At 57.1% G+C, this 13456-nt stretch overlaps 1 protein-coding gene across 1 annotated transcript in view; it reads right to left on the bottom strand.

The window, feature by feature from the left end:
- LOC119111663 (dedicator of cytokinesis protein 4-like) overlaps positions 1-13456 on the bottom strand; it is a gene marked incomplete at its 5' end in the record, with an annotated part of 63709 nt that overhangs the window by 18173 nt on the left and 32080 nt on the right. The window contains 15 exon segments of the mRNA XM_037235472.1: positions 4278-4527; positions 4588-4635; positions 5208-5308; positions 5969-6102; positions 6509-6751; positions 7199-7416; positions 7982-8113; positions 8897-9115; positions 9429-9737; positions 10273-10710; positions 10962-11124; positions 11842-11927; positions 12255-12403; positions 12723-12882; positions 13092-13214. Of these exon segments, the coding sequence (XP_037091367.1) occupies positions 4278-4527; positions 4588-4635; positions 5208-5308; positions 5969-6102; positions 6509-6751; positions 7199-7416; positions 7982-8113; positions 8897-9115; positions 9429-9737; positions 10273-10710; positions 10962-11124; positions 11842-11927; positions 12255-12403; positions 12723-12882; positions 13092-13214 (2773 nt within the window).

Consider the following 13456-nt stretch of genomic DNA (forward strand, 5'->3'; position numbering starts at 1 on the left):
GTCCGGTGACCCACCATGGTGGCGCGGCCTCGCTCTGTGCCACTGGAGCAGTCATCTGTTCACCGAGTCCCATATATCGGGAAAGAACCGTCGCGAGCTACGTTCAACGATGGGCATCCCGTCAATAGGCAGGAGCGCGGGAGACTGTCTCGCAAGAAGGCACCAAAATATCGGGTGCAGGTGGGTGCTACTGACAGCCGCTAACCACAAAGCGCCTACGGTGAGGTATCAACAGTGAAAAGATGGCAGTTTAGAGTGTGACAGGCATGTTTCATGTTAAAACCAATAGGTTCACTGATGTGGGTACAGAGGGAGAGCGGTCCACTTGTTCGTAATACGTTGCTCCTACAGCCGGTACATCTGTCATATTTCGGATTCCTGGTTCCGAGACCGTTTTTGGGCTTTGGTGGAGTCACGCCTTGAAATTTTCGCACCCTTTTTTGCCGGCGTGCATAGTTATGCATCAGTTAAGTGTACACCTTTCACATTATGAAAGCGAGCATTTGGCTTCTAAATGGACTTTTCTGAAGAAGGCTTTGTGGTGCAAACCGTCCAAAACGCATCAGTTTACTCCGCTTCTGTCGATTCCATATCCGTCTCGTTTCATCGATGCATCCGCTCAGAAATATATGCATCATACTTTCGTCCATCCGTCCGTCGTCCCACTCAATCAATTCAATGAAGTCCTCTTGAAACTCACTCGCCGAACTGAACACGTGATAAGAAGCGCTTGACGCTTGACGATGCGACTCGCTGACAAACGCTTGCATGTCACCTGCATTATCATTGGTCGTTTTTTAACTTCGGAGTGCCGCGTCTGATGGGAAAGCTTGTCCGCCGTGTGGGCCGAGCTGTGTGTTGCATAACCAGGCCCTCGCTGTGGTGAACATTGTCTCAGTGACGTCTGGCCGAAGGTTTAAAGGTGGTGTTCCGCATTTATGTGGGGTTTTGAACTGAAAAACACATTTTGGAGATCGTTCGGTGTAGTTCACAGTCCTAACCTTCTTAAGATCTAAGCCCCTTTAGTTCCTAAGCTACACGCCTGCGAAAGTAGGGAGTATTTCAAGGTCACCTTGGCATTCATGACGTCATAATAACCATTTCATGTACCATGCGCGATCAAGGCTGAGGAAAATATAATGGTTGAATCGTTCACATCTGGCATTTGTGAGCATTATTCCCAAATAAAACCGCCGTCAATTGGCTCTCAGTCTTTTTCGTGCAAGGTACAATGACACAATAAAACAGTGACGTATCGAGGAGCTTATTTGCTAAACAGAGAAATTGTGGTGTTTTGAGGAGTCTTTTCTAATCAGAAGTATACCAATAGTTATAAACGAGTCTCTTCCATCATATTTGGTGCCTGCTTCAGAACCTTCAGGTGTGAAGCATTCTCTATAGGGAAGGATTAGAACGATTTGGTGGTGACACGGATGAAATAATTGTTTGAAATATCGCCTTCGTCTGATATGTTAGCATGCACACCCATATAACACCACATACTAACACACTAGACAAAGGCATGCTCCGGACAGATGATCCACCCGTGACTTCCGGTCCGACACCAAACATGCTCAAAAGCGCCTCAGCCTCAGCCAGGTGCCTCAGTACTTCCAAGTTGACCCGGAAGTGACGACGACGATCAGTGCCAGGATGAGCCGACCACATTTGTAGTCTGGGCGGAGTCACTCAGATTAAAATAATCAGGGTTTTCTGATGTGCAGGGAATCATGCTGTCATTATAATAAGGTTGAGTTCCATTCGGCCTCAGATTTTCTACGCGTCATTTCCACCGTACCCGATAGTTTGCGTGGAATACGTGTCCGCAGACCAAATCTCCTAAGACTACACGCTGTATTTTCCTGCTACATTCTTGGGAAACGGCTTAAGCGTGGCCAAATCTTTTGTTTCCCGAATGAGCGCCGCGGTCAGGAGGTAGCCTGCCGGGGCTCCGTATTGTTCACAATGAACACTGATAAACGCGCTGAACATCTGAACTTCGGCCAGAATTACTTATCACATGCTGCCAGTAAGACTTGTGGTGTTATTTTCCACAGAACTTCCACTAACTTTATTTTCAGCTTTCATCTAATGCCAGAGCATTCTACGCCACAAGTATGAGCTACGGCGAACAAACTCATGGCTTCCTTCACGCGTCGATTATTATGTAAAAGTAATAATCGGCGCATGTGCATTCATTGCGAGACGGCCCATTACTAGCACACTTCTTAAACACGCGCTCGGGTGAGGGATCAAATTAACCTCCTCCGAAGGTTTTTTCGGAATAATTTCGGAACGGCGCGGCGAAGCCTCGCAAAATTTTGCATGACTGCATGCAATTAAATAGTGAATCGCTTGCTTTCGCAAATTTAAGCGCGCCTTGTAAGGTCGCTGACCCACGACAGGTCAAAGTCAGGCCATAGATTCAGCGAGGGCAATTTCTAGGGGAATAGTTCAGTCTGATGCAACAGCAAATATTTAGATGAAGCCATGCATCTCTGATATACTCTCTTAGACAACACAACTGAATAAACAGATTTAATTGACCTGGGGTCGAGCATGAAGGTCAGACCAAGGTCAAAACCAATCTGTTTTATTACTCGAGAGCTTGCTGTATGGGATAGTTTCTAATGGTTATGTCGAATTTATTGGTAACAGAAGCCGTATTATGCATCTTCCATGCTCTTCTTAAAGGTCAGAATAGGTGACTGACCTCAAAGGACCCAGGTCAACATTTTGTTCTTAGGAGCATACTGCCCAGCGCAATCTTTGTCGCTTATTTGAATGCAAAACACAAACCAGTTTTGCATCATTTTGGTCACCATGACGTTCAAAAGATCAACCAAGGTAACTGACTTTAAGTGAGCATGTGACCTTTTGCTTAGAAAACGCATTTAGGTTCTGGGGGCACTTTGGAGACCAACTTAGAGTTTGGCCTTGTTTAACCTTATTTGATCTAAAAGTCAAGGCCTAGGAACCACACAGCCCAATGCACCCTGTTAATTTGGTGTTTCTAGCTTACTTAGTTCCTGAGATCTCAAGGGGGGAGCGGGTCAAATTGACCCCTCGCCCAATCGAAGGAAGCAACCGGCCGCCTGGGCGCATGTTAGCACATTTTGTCCACTATATTTTGGTTTTACGTTGAAGGTACGTTACGTTTTGGTTTACTCCTTGAAGTCGTTTTGTTCATAGCTATTACTCAACCTTCTTTCTCGGAGTTTCCTTTATACCACATCTTCACCCCACACTCTTCAAGTCAACAAATTTCCCATGGTTAGCGCAATTCTTCAACAATATTATCATCAATACGCGTCATAAACTTTTTTTAGGGGCGCGCGACGCACGTCGCCACACCCTTTCATGTAAGGTCAGCGACTGCATTGTCCATGTTAGCGCCGGGAGGCCATGGCGCATCAGGGATTCGAACCCGGGCCCCCATGGAAGTCCGGCACTTTAACCATTCGCCATGACGCCCTTCGTCAGAAAAATAGTCCGTTCACTTGTCAACACTTCTAAACGTGACGCAGGCTGACACATGGACATCTTTTTCACCGCATGGAAACTGTTGAAGCATTCTGCTGTGAAAATGAAACAACTGCCACCAAAGTAAAAAGCCTTTAGCTGGTAAAAGTGGGCAAGGTAAACCTGACACCCAAGTGCCAATAATTGTGTGATAATGATTTCTAAAATCGAAAAAATATTTCATCTGAGTTGAGATTACCGTCCAATCCCTTCCTCGCCATCTCCCGATCCGTTTCTGCTGCCACCGGCCATCACCAGCAAAACCCCGTTTACAAATCTCCATGTTATTGGCTTCGATATAACACACGTTTTAAGCATAGCGCTGGCATTCGAGCGCGCGCGCCCCACCGCTCTCGACTAGCACCATCCCTCCCCACGCCCACTCAGCGGGAAGACGCACAACGAAGGCGGGCAGCGGCGCGCGCCGGCACACGAATGAGGGAGATATGAGGGCGGCGGGGTATGAGGCAGCGGCGGCGCCCGGGCGGCGCGCGGCGCGGTCCGACGCCGGCCGTATCACAGGGGGCGCCGCCGCTCTATTGCTAGGTCACTCGCGGTCAGCCGCCGCGGCCCGCTCGGCGACTCGATGACTAGTTCGGGTCCGGACCACGGTGGCGCGGCCTCCGGCGGCCGGGTAGCGCGGCACACGCCGACGTGCGAGCGCGCACCTCTTTGGTATACATAACGTAGCACTCGCACAAGCACACTCGGACGCTGCGCGCGCGCTCACGACTCGGGCCTCTTCTCGCCGAGACCGACTATATCGGTGCAGATGCGACCCGGCGACACGAAGAACTTGTAGTTGGCCTCCTCACGGTAGCCACGCAGCTCGGCCGAGTCCAGCACCTTGTATGTGTCCATGTCGTCGTCACCGTTGAGCTCCACACGCGTGACAGCGCCCTGCGTCGGCGGCGGCGGCGGCTCGAAGTTGGGCGGGCTGTCGCAGTCGGGCAGGCTGCCGCGGTCGCTCGGCAGCGAGAGCGTGGCCGGCGAGGGCGTGCGCGTCTTGACCGAGGCGGCCGGCGAGGCGGGCACCTTGGGCGGCAGCGGCGGCGGCGTGCCGGCCGCGCCGCGCTCCGCCGAAGCCCAGTGACCCAGCGCCGGCGACGACATCTGCGGCGAGTGGCCCAGCGTCAGGCAAAGCGCCAGCCGGACGGAAAGGGAGAGAGAAGGGCACAGCAGACAGAGGGAGGAAGCCAGTCAGGTGGACGCAGAAACAGATGAGAGGCCCTCCGCCCGACAGGTAGAGAGGCAGACAGAGACGTGAAGCCCAGCACACGGGAAAAACGCCGGTCAGACAGACGGAGGGCAGATGCAAAACAGAGGTAGGGTCAAACTGGCGGACGGGAATATGGGATACAGTAGAAGACGATGAGCGGCGTTAATGAAATGCAGACAGAAAAGCGCGAACTCACAGTCAACAGCGACGTCTGGCGGGATACGCACGACACCAATCACAACCCAGCACCTCTGGTACTTTACAATGACTCAATACCTCTGACGAAAGAACTCAACCACACAACAGAACCAACTCAAAACGACCACTTGCGGATCCCGCAAAGCCAGGAAGGCAATTCGAAACCACGTTGTCGTCCGGGGTTTGAGTTCCGATTGCGATAATCCCCACGAGAAGCGGACTGCGGGCCAAAGCGCCGCGCCGGCGACTAGACCGGATAGTGCCGCACCTTCTTGGACATGCGGCTAGGCAGGGACGGCGGGAACTCGTACACGCCATTGCAAGTGACGGAAGAGACGGAACTGGAGCTGGTGTGCCGCTTCTCCGGGGCTGCGACAGACAAGGGCGTCAGCGCTCTGCCGAACCAACAGCCAACCGACGCAGCGGCGGACCGCCACCATGTTCAGTAAGCAGGACTTGTTTACAACGATACTAGTATAACTCGGCTGTAAGCTACGGGCATGCCGCGGACGAAGGTCACGCAACACGGGCATCACTAATGTCTAGTAAAAAATAACTCAAAATAAAATAAATAAAATATAAAATAAATTACATATATATATATATCAAATATGAAATTGCACATATATACTATATAAGATAAAATATAACTAAAATAACTAGAAAACCAGGCTGCAAATATCAGCAATTCCCGCGGTAAGGCGTCCTCATAGGAAAATGCCTATGCCATGTCAAAATCTGGGCCAGCCTATCGCACTGATGAGCACTGATATAAGGCTCATCAGTGGTCACAAAGTCTGCGTTGCTACGCCCTGCGGGAACAAACACCGCATCACAAAGCGGGACTCGTTACAACAGCGACGACCCCACAGAAAAGGCTGACGAAAACCTGACTCTGCTGCGAGCCATATTGGACTGCAATGACTGGCCAAAATTAACTACCGCCTTTCCCAAACAAGCCATTTTAAAAACAATAACTAAGCCTCGTGAGGCGCGGGCCGCGTCAGCCAGGGGGCCGCCATCTCTCACGTTTGGGCGGCAGCGGCGGCGCGTCCGGGTCTGCGTCACTGGCCTGCGACCTGCGGCCCCCGAGCCGCGGGCTCTCCGTCCAGGAGCGGGCGTCCGAGAGGCGCTTCGGCGGCCGCTCCGGCACCTCGCTCTCACTGGAACGGCGGCGCAGGGCCGTCAGCGGCCAACACCGCGCCCATACCACGGTCGCTGGAGCTGGCGCAGTCGCCGCAAGGGAACAAGTCACGGCATTCGACGTGTACAACCGGGTCCAGCTGGCCGAAAGGCTTTCGATGTGTCATGAGCTGAACATCCTAATCGCCACAGCCATGTTGATCGCTAGTGAACATCACGACAAATACGGTTATAAATTTAACGACATTTGTTTACTATTTGCCATTATTTACTTCAAATTTGCAATAGCGGCTATCGACAACTCACTCAAACTAGAACACAGGAGTGGTGGCAAAAGGGTCGCTCATATACAATCTAGCGTGTTTGGCGTCTGGGGTGCCATCTGCCCGCGGTGGCCGGCGCCGGCCGCACTCGGCGAGCACTGACCCCTTGCCACAGGACATGATGATGTAGTCATGATGACGTCGGCCGGCGGCGCTGCCCTGCGAGCCCAGCGAGCCACGCTCGCCGCGCTCGCCCAGCTCCGCCCACTCGGACGGGCGCGAGTAGATGCCGTCCTCCTCGTCCACCACCAGCTGGCCGTATACGGACGACGAGGACGAGGACGAGCGGTTGCTCGGGCACGAGCTCTGAGGACGCTTCTCGCATGGCAGCGGCGGTAGCGGCGTGCTGCCAACACAGCCGGAGTTACAGACGGCGGCGGCGGCGGCGGCAAGGTTACTGACGGTCGCGGCGAGCGGCAGACGAGAAACGCTTTCAGTAACTGTTGAGTACGGGATGATGGACATTCGCCATAGGGGTGTAACGACCAAGAACATGGAAGTCGAGATAAAGATGATAACCCGCTGGAAAGTTACATGGAGCTCCAGATAACTGATAACGTGCAGATACAGCACAGGTATGTGCCGAAGCATGAAATGGTAACACAACAGTCACTGGATCATGCAAAGAACGAAAACATTCAACGGAGCATGCTCTGAAATTTCGTACGTCGTGCAGAAGATTTGGATTTGGTCCGCATAGCAGTCTTACAGAACACCGCTCGCTTCCCCAGCAGCGAGTCTCTCCAAACCCGAAGGCGCTCAGCCCGCGGGGCCGCGCGGGGCGCCGGCTGACCTGATGATGCTGGGTTTGTCGGCGCCGCCACTGCGCCGGTGGCTGTTCTGGCGGCTGAGCCGGGCCGGGCCGGGCGAGTCGGCGCTCGCCGGCAGACAGGAGGCGGCCGCGCTCTGCCGCAGCTGCTGGAAACACTCGCGCAGCCGCCGGTGCAGCGGCTGCACGCTCGGCGGAGCCAGCTCGCCGTGCACCTTCAGACCGTGCTCCAGGATCGATAGCTGCAGAGAGAGGGACGGCACGCGACGTCATGAGACGAGGACGGCATGACCAGCGGGCAGGGGGCGGAGGCACGGTCAATAACGGCAAATGCAGGCAAGAGTCCGGACCATCCTAAAGGCACGTGAACAGCTCCGCCTTCGGTCAAACAACCGGGTGCCTAAAAGACGATCCATCGCCAGAGGTCATTCATGGTGCCAGGCCTCTCCCCAAAATGAATCAGCAGCGAGCTGGCAGCGGTGACAAAACAAACAGCACACCGTATGTGATCACTCACGAATCTCCATTGGTCTCGCACCCGTCCCCGTGCACCCCACTTGCTGCCAGACATGCATCGACGCATGGTTTAGCAAAGACGGCTAGCAACACCATTCCTGGTGAGCGAATCGACGCCAACGATCTTCCTACGAAGCAAGACACAGAATCCAGACACCAAGACCCGAAGCTCGACAAGTTGTCAGGCTTCAGATCTTGATGTCTGAATTTCGTGCCCACTAGACCACTCTGTCCCGCCGCACGGTCTCGCGACAGCTAGGCCCTCTCGCGGCGTCCGGCCGCGCTACCCACCTCCTCCTGGATGAGCGCCTTCAGCTGCGGCACGTAGACAGTCAGCTCGGGAGGCTGCGTCGCGAACTCGGCCGTGAAGAACGCCTCCTGGAAGTTGGCGATGCCGCCGTTCACCGCCGCGTCGATCATACCCTGGAGGCAAGCAAGGTCAGGTCACGTGTTCGGGAGGCCCGCAAAGATCGCGTGCGAACCGCACGCTCGCTGCGAGCTGTCCCACGTACTGTGCACGTGCACGCTTTTTGGCTACTCCTACTGCCGCGACGTGGTGTCCTGTCCGTGGACATCACCGGCGGTGCACACAGCATGTCACCCAGCGTGCGTCAATGGAAACCCGCGCCGATAAGTGCGTCACAGCAGTGAGGTAAACAAATTAGGCCCAGCCCACTCCTGCCATCGGGACGGATGTGCCTGAGCCGCCCTCTCCCGCCGTCAGAATCACCTCCGTGCACCATCCCCGCGGTCAGTCACCGGCGCCGCTGTCTCCGCGGCCGCCGCCCTCCCGCGGTCAGAGTCGCCTCTGCCGCTGTCTCCGCGGTCAGAGTCGCCTCTGCCGCTCTCCCCGCGGTCAGAGTCGCCTCTGCCGCTCTCCCCGCGGTCAGAGTCGCCTCTGCCGCTCTCCCCGCGGTCAGAGTCGCCTCTGCCGCTCTCCCCGCGGTCAGAGTCGCCTCTACCGCTCTCCCCGCGGTCAGAGTCGCCTCTACCGCTCTCCCCACGGTCAGGGTCGCCTCTACCGCTCTCCCCGCGGTCAGAGTCGCCTCTGCCGCTCTCCCCGCGGTCAGGGTCGCCTCTACCGCTCTCCCCGCGGTCAGAGTCGCCTCTGCCGCTCTCCCCGCGGTCAGGGTCGCCTCCGCCGCCCTCCCCGCGGTCAGAGTCACCGGCGCCGCTGTCTCCGCGGCCGCCGCTCGGCAGGCGTACCTGCAGCCGCATGCTGAGCGGACTGACGTTGGTGCCGGCGCCGGAGGTCGTGTACTGGGCCACCAGCTGGCGCAGCTGCCGGTTGGCGGCGCGCACCGTCTCGCAGCCGTGCTGGATTGGCGACACCATCTCGCGCCGACTGCTGGTGACCGGGAACCAGCGCAGGATGCCCGGCAGCGGCGCCTCGATCTGCAGAGTGGTCCGCTCCAGCCACAGCGTCTGCCGGACGGGCGGCGGGTCAGCCGCGGCCGCGAGTCAGGCGTGCGCAGGCGGCGGCGCCAGTTACGGCCATGACGTGTGTGACGTGAAACATCATCTCGAACTAAATAGGCCGACGACGGAGCCACAAATCATAAGACCTGATACACGACCGACTTGCCAATGGAGCCGCTCAAACTGAGCAGCGTTTCATCTCTACCCAAGGTTGTCATCTCACCGCGCCACTGCCGACAAGCCTCCCACTGATCTGACCCCGCAACACCGCCTCCGCGGCCACCGCGTCCCCCGCTCGGCCCTCGTCGCCGCGACTCACCTTGAACTCGTTCTCCTTGTCGACCGTGCCGCGGTGCACGGGTCGGTCGAAGCGGAACGTGTCGATGTCGTTGACGAGGAAGTAGGCGCGGATCTTCTCGGGCACCTCGATGCCCTGCAGTCCCGACACGTCGCGCGAGACGGGACGGACGTTGCAGATCTGAATGCACTGCACGTCGGCGTTCATGAGATTCTCGTCAGGTGGCGCCAGCGTCGTCATCATCTGGCCGGCGGGGAACTCGGTCTGCAGCCGCTGGGTGAAGGCGCCGATCCGCTCGTACTCCAGGCCGCGGTACACGAACACCTTGTTCTGCGGCCGGAGAGCGGAAATCAGGGTCAAACGGCCACCTTGGCTCGCGGGCGGAGAGAGGGGTTTGCGTGAGGCGGTCACATTGTTCTACATACGGCGAAGGGCTAGGGCAAGATCGGCGCCTGGTTGAAGGACGCATTGACACGAGGCCAACGCTCAGTTCTCAATGACGCAGTGCACCGTCGGCCGAGGTGCTCCCACCAGCCCGGAAACAGCGAGCTATTGACGTTGGCGGGCCAGCAGTGATGCCAGCAGCTACTGTGGGTCTTGGCACCGACATCAAGCAGCACGGCCAGTCAGCTCAATGCCAGGTCGAGCGTGCATTGCGTGCTTTGATGTTGAGAAGCCCACCCACGACGAGCTGCTTTCATCGATCGCCACAACGACGATGCTCCAGCCTGCGCTTAGGGGCAGCTGTTCGCAGCCGCGCTCCCCTGAAAGCTGCGCCCACCCCATTCCGATCCGTGCGCGCCAAACGCGTCACCGAGAGCCCCTCTACCCCTGCCGCCCCTCCGCGCCCCGCCCAGCCACGCACCCTGACGAAGAGCGGGAAGGCCTGGCCGTAGAAGCCGACCCTGAAGTACTCGGGCTCGGGCCGCAGCTGCGTCATGATCTGGTCGTAGAAGCGCGCCATCGTGCGCAGCACCTCGCTCAGCTTGCTGTAGTCGTAGATCTTGGTCTCGTGCTTCTCGGCCAGCTCCTTCAGCAGCGGGATGCCGGCCTCCCAGCACTTGCCGCGGTCCAGGTAGTCGACCATTTGGTTGAGCAGCTGTTCCTTGCGCTGCCATTCGCACTGGGCCGGGTAGCGCAGGTCAGCGTGTAGCACGCGAGTCGTCCACTCCAGCTGGTCGGCGTGCAGGCGCAGCGTCAGCGCCGCCTCCACGTAGTTCTCGGCCGACACGTGCAGGTCGTGCAGCTTGTAGATGTAGCGCTGGTACATCTCCACGCGGTTGATCTCGTTCTTGTAGAAGTTCTGCGTGACGGGGCGATGACACGTCAGAGGGCTGTGCGAATGCTACGCACATCATCTGACATCCACTGTCGTGTGAATGTTACGGCGGCTGTGGCAATGCTCACCACGTTGTACTGTTAGATAGTAACATTGACAGTGAGTCATCAGTTCCGTGCAGGGCCGTCGGAACACGACAAACAACAATGACACTAACTCTACAAAGATCAGACAAATCCCACCACCATCTGCCGCCTCTGAAGCCGACCACTCACCAGAAGATTGACGATGCAGCTCATGCGCTTGTCGCGGTTCTCCTCTCCGTCCATGACCTGGCGGTAGTCGAGCAGCCGCTCCAGCAGACGCGTCACTGAGCTGACGAAGCTGACGCCGGCCTCGCGCCACGCCACGCCGCTGCCGTTCACCTTGGCCATCAGACTGCCGGCGCCGGGGCAGCGGCGTCAAGGGGACCGGCAGGTCACGACCCGGTCCCGCAGACCGCTGAGCGGCCGGGCGGAACCAGGACTGCCGTACTAAAGTCAAGGCAACGCAAAGCTTGAGAGCTACTCGGCGCCTGAGGTAGAAGTTTGTGGACTTACGGTGGGCAGCCAGGACATTGGATTTCATGGCAGTAAATAACTGACAACGGTATGGCACACCCACATCGGAGAACAAAATGTACATCCAACAGCACGAATATCACCGTATAGCAGCATCACACCGACCCAGTACGGACGGGCAGGTGACACCCGGCCGCTACACAGAGAACACGGACCACAGGGGGTGCAGACTGCGGCTTGGGGAGAGCAGTGAGGGGCGGGTACATCTACACGTGTCGCAGCAGCCGGGAGAGGAGCCAGAGCTACAGAACAGCCGCCATTGGAGGCAGGCATCTCCCGACACACAGCCAGACACAGCGAGCGGGTGGTACGCCCCGCGACCCGGCTAACTCACTGTTCCACCAGACCGTCTCTGCGTGGGGGGCAAACACAGCGTCACTGTCAGGACACAGCTGTGCAGGCGGCACGCTCGCCCGGTGCTCCTCATCATCACCCGCCAGAGACCATCCGGCAGCCGGGGTGGCCCCGTTCCAGCGTCACGCAGTACAGAGCGCCGCGTGCGAGTGTCGGGCGCTGTCGGTAGGCGATGACTCACATGGTGTCGAACAGCTGCCGGTACTCGTCGTCGCCCTTGTTCTCGCTGACCAGAATGTCCAGCTTGTCGATCAGCTCCGTCTCCACCTGACCAAAAGGCACACGAAGGCAGGAAATCAGCGCGGAGTGCCGGACATGGAGGCGAAAAATCAGCGCGGGGCGCCGGACATGGAGGCGAGAAATCAGCGCGGGGTGCCGGACATGGAGGCGAGAATAAGCGCGGGGTGCCGGCAATGACCTCACCGGTGAACAATCGTTTCTGGAAAACATTTGCCCGAAAACTCCCATGGCTGACTCTGCCACACATCATTAACAATCCCGCTTCCACTGGCGAAGCACTGGGGCTGGTCCGGCGGAGCGCGGCCGCCGGCTCCATCGGGCGGGACGGCGCCGTGGTCCTGTTGGCGCGCTCACCTGTTTGAAGCAGCCCTTGGCCGCCTGTTCTGCGGCCATCATGTCGAAGAAGACGGGCAGCGTGGCGCGCCGCAGCTCGGCCTCGGGCACGAGTGTCACCTCCAGCATCGGCCCCACCAGCGCCGGCACAAAGTGTCCCTTGTGCTCGCCTGGTGGCCCCGAGAGCAACAGGTCAGCACCGAGCGACACACACACCTCCCCGCCGCGCCTGATGTGGCGCGAGCAGGCGGCCACGGCCAGGCCGGGGGCTGGGGTGCGCCAGGCGCCACGCCCTCCCGTCAGACGTGGGACCCAGCGACGCCTCTCGTGAAATGGTGCCGCTGTCTACTACGCAACATCTCACTTTTCCCTCCTCAAACAAAATGGTTATACACTGGCCAGGAAGACGATCACAGCCTACGCCAATCCCCTCCACAGAGAGAGAGAGCACACAGGTGGGCGTCTGCGGTGGAGGTGCCGCGCACGCACCGAGCAGTGTCCACATGGAGAGCAGCTGGAAGCCCATCTGCACCCGCATGTCCTGGTACTTCTGTAGCAGCTTCTCGCGCTTCACCTCGGAGAAGCTCTCCAGCTGCAGGCTGGGCTGCGTCAGGAACGTCACCGACAGCGTCAAGTAGCTGAGCCAGAGCTGAAAACGGAGACAACGCCAGTCATAAGCACCGTACATTACAGCCTATATCAGCCAAGAGGCAAACGCATTTTGCACTACAACACTTCAGAAGTGCCGTAGCATGTGATACTTGGCGACTGGAAAACGACCGATTTGTTTTACCGCCGCGAGATCAACAGATAACACATGGAACACGACGGTAGACTTGTTGACTGCTGTCGTCTCACCTGCTGACTGAAGTGTTTGCCGTCCAGGAATCTGTCCCGCAGCGGAACAGCCAGCTCCGTCAAAGTGTTCAGGATCACCTTGTTGATGGTCATGTGGAGCGTACACCAGTCCTGTGGAAACATCTGCAAACGAATGGGCGGGGATCAAGTCAGAAATGGTGATCGCTGACGATTTTGTGGAAGTCGGGTTAGCAAAACGAATTACTCTCAACACTGGGCATTGTCATCCATTCTATTTGTTACCAAATCTAGTTATATCACTGGCCAATGGACATCAATGGTCCCATGTTCAAATGATAAGCCAGTGCTCGTCTCATCTTAAGCCAGTAAGCCAGTGTTTATCTTAAGTATCGACCAATTCAATC

The sequence above is a fragment of the Pollicipes pollicipes genome, unplaced genomic scaffold (genome assembly GCF_011947565.3).
Source record: "Pollicipes pollicipes isolate AB1234 unplaced genomic scaffold, Ppol_2.1 Scaffold_7261;HRSCAF=8764_pilon_pilon_pilon, whole genome shotgun sequence".
Lineage (NCBI taxonomy): Eukaryota > Metazoa > Arthropoda > Thecostraca > Pollicipedomorpha > Pollicipedidae > Pollicipes > Pollicipes pollicipes.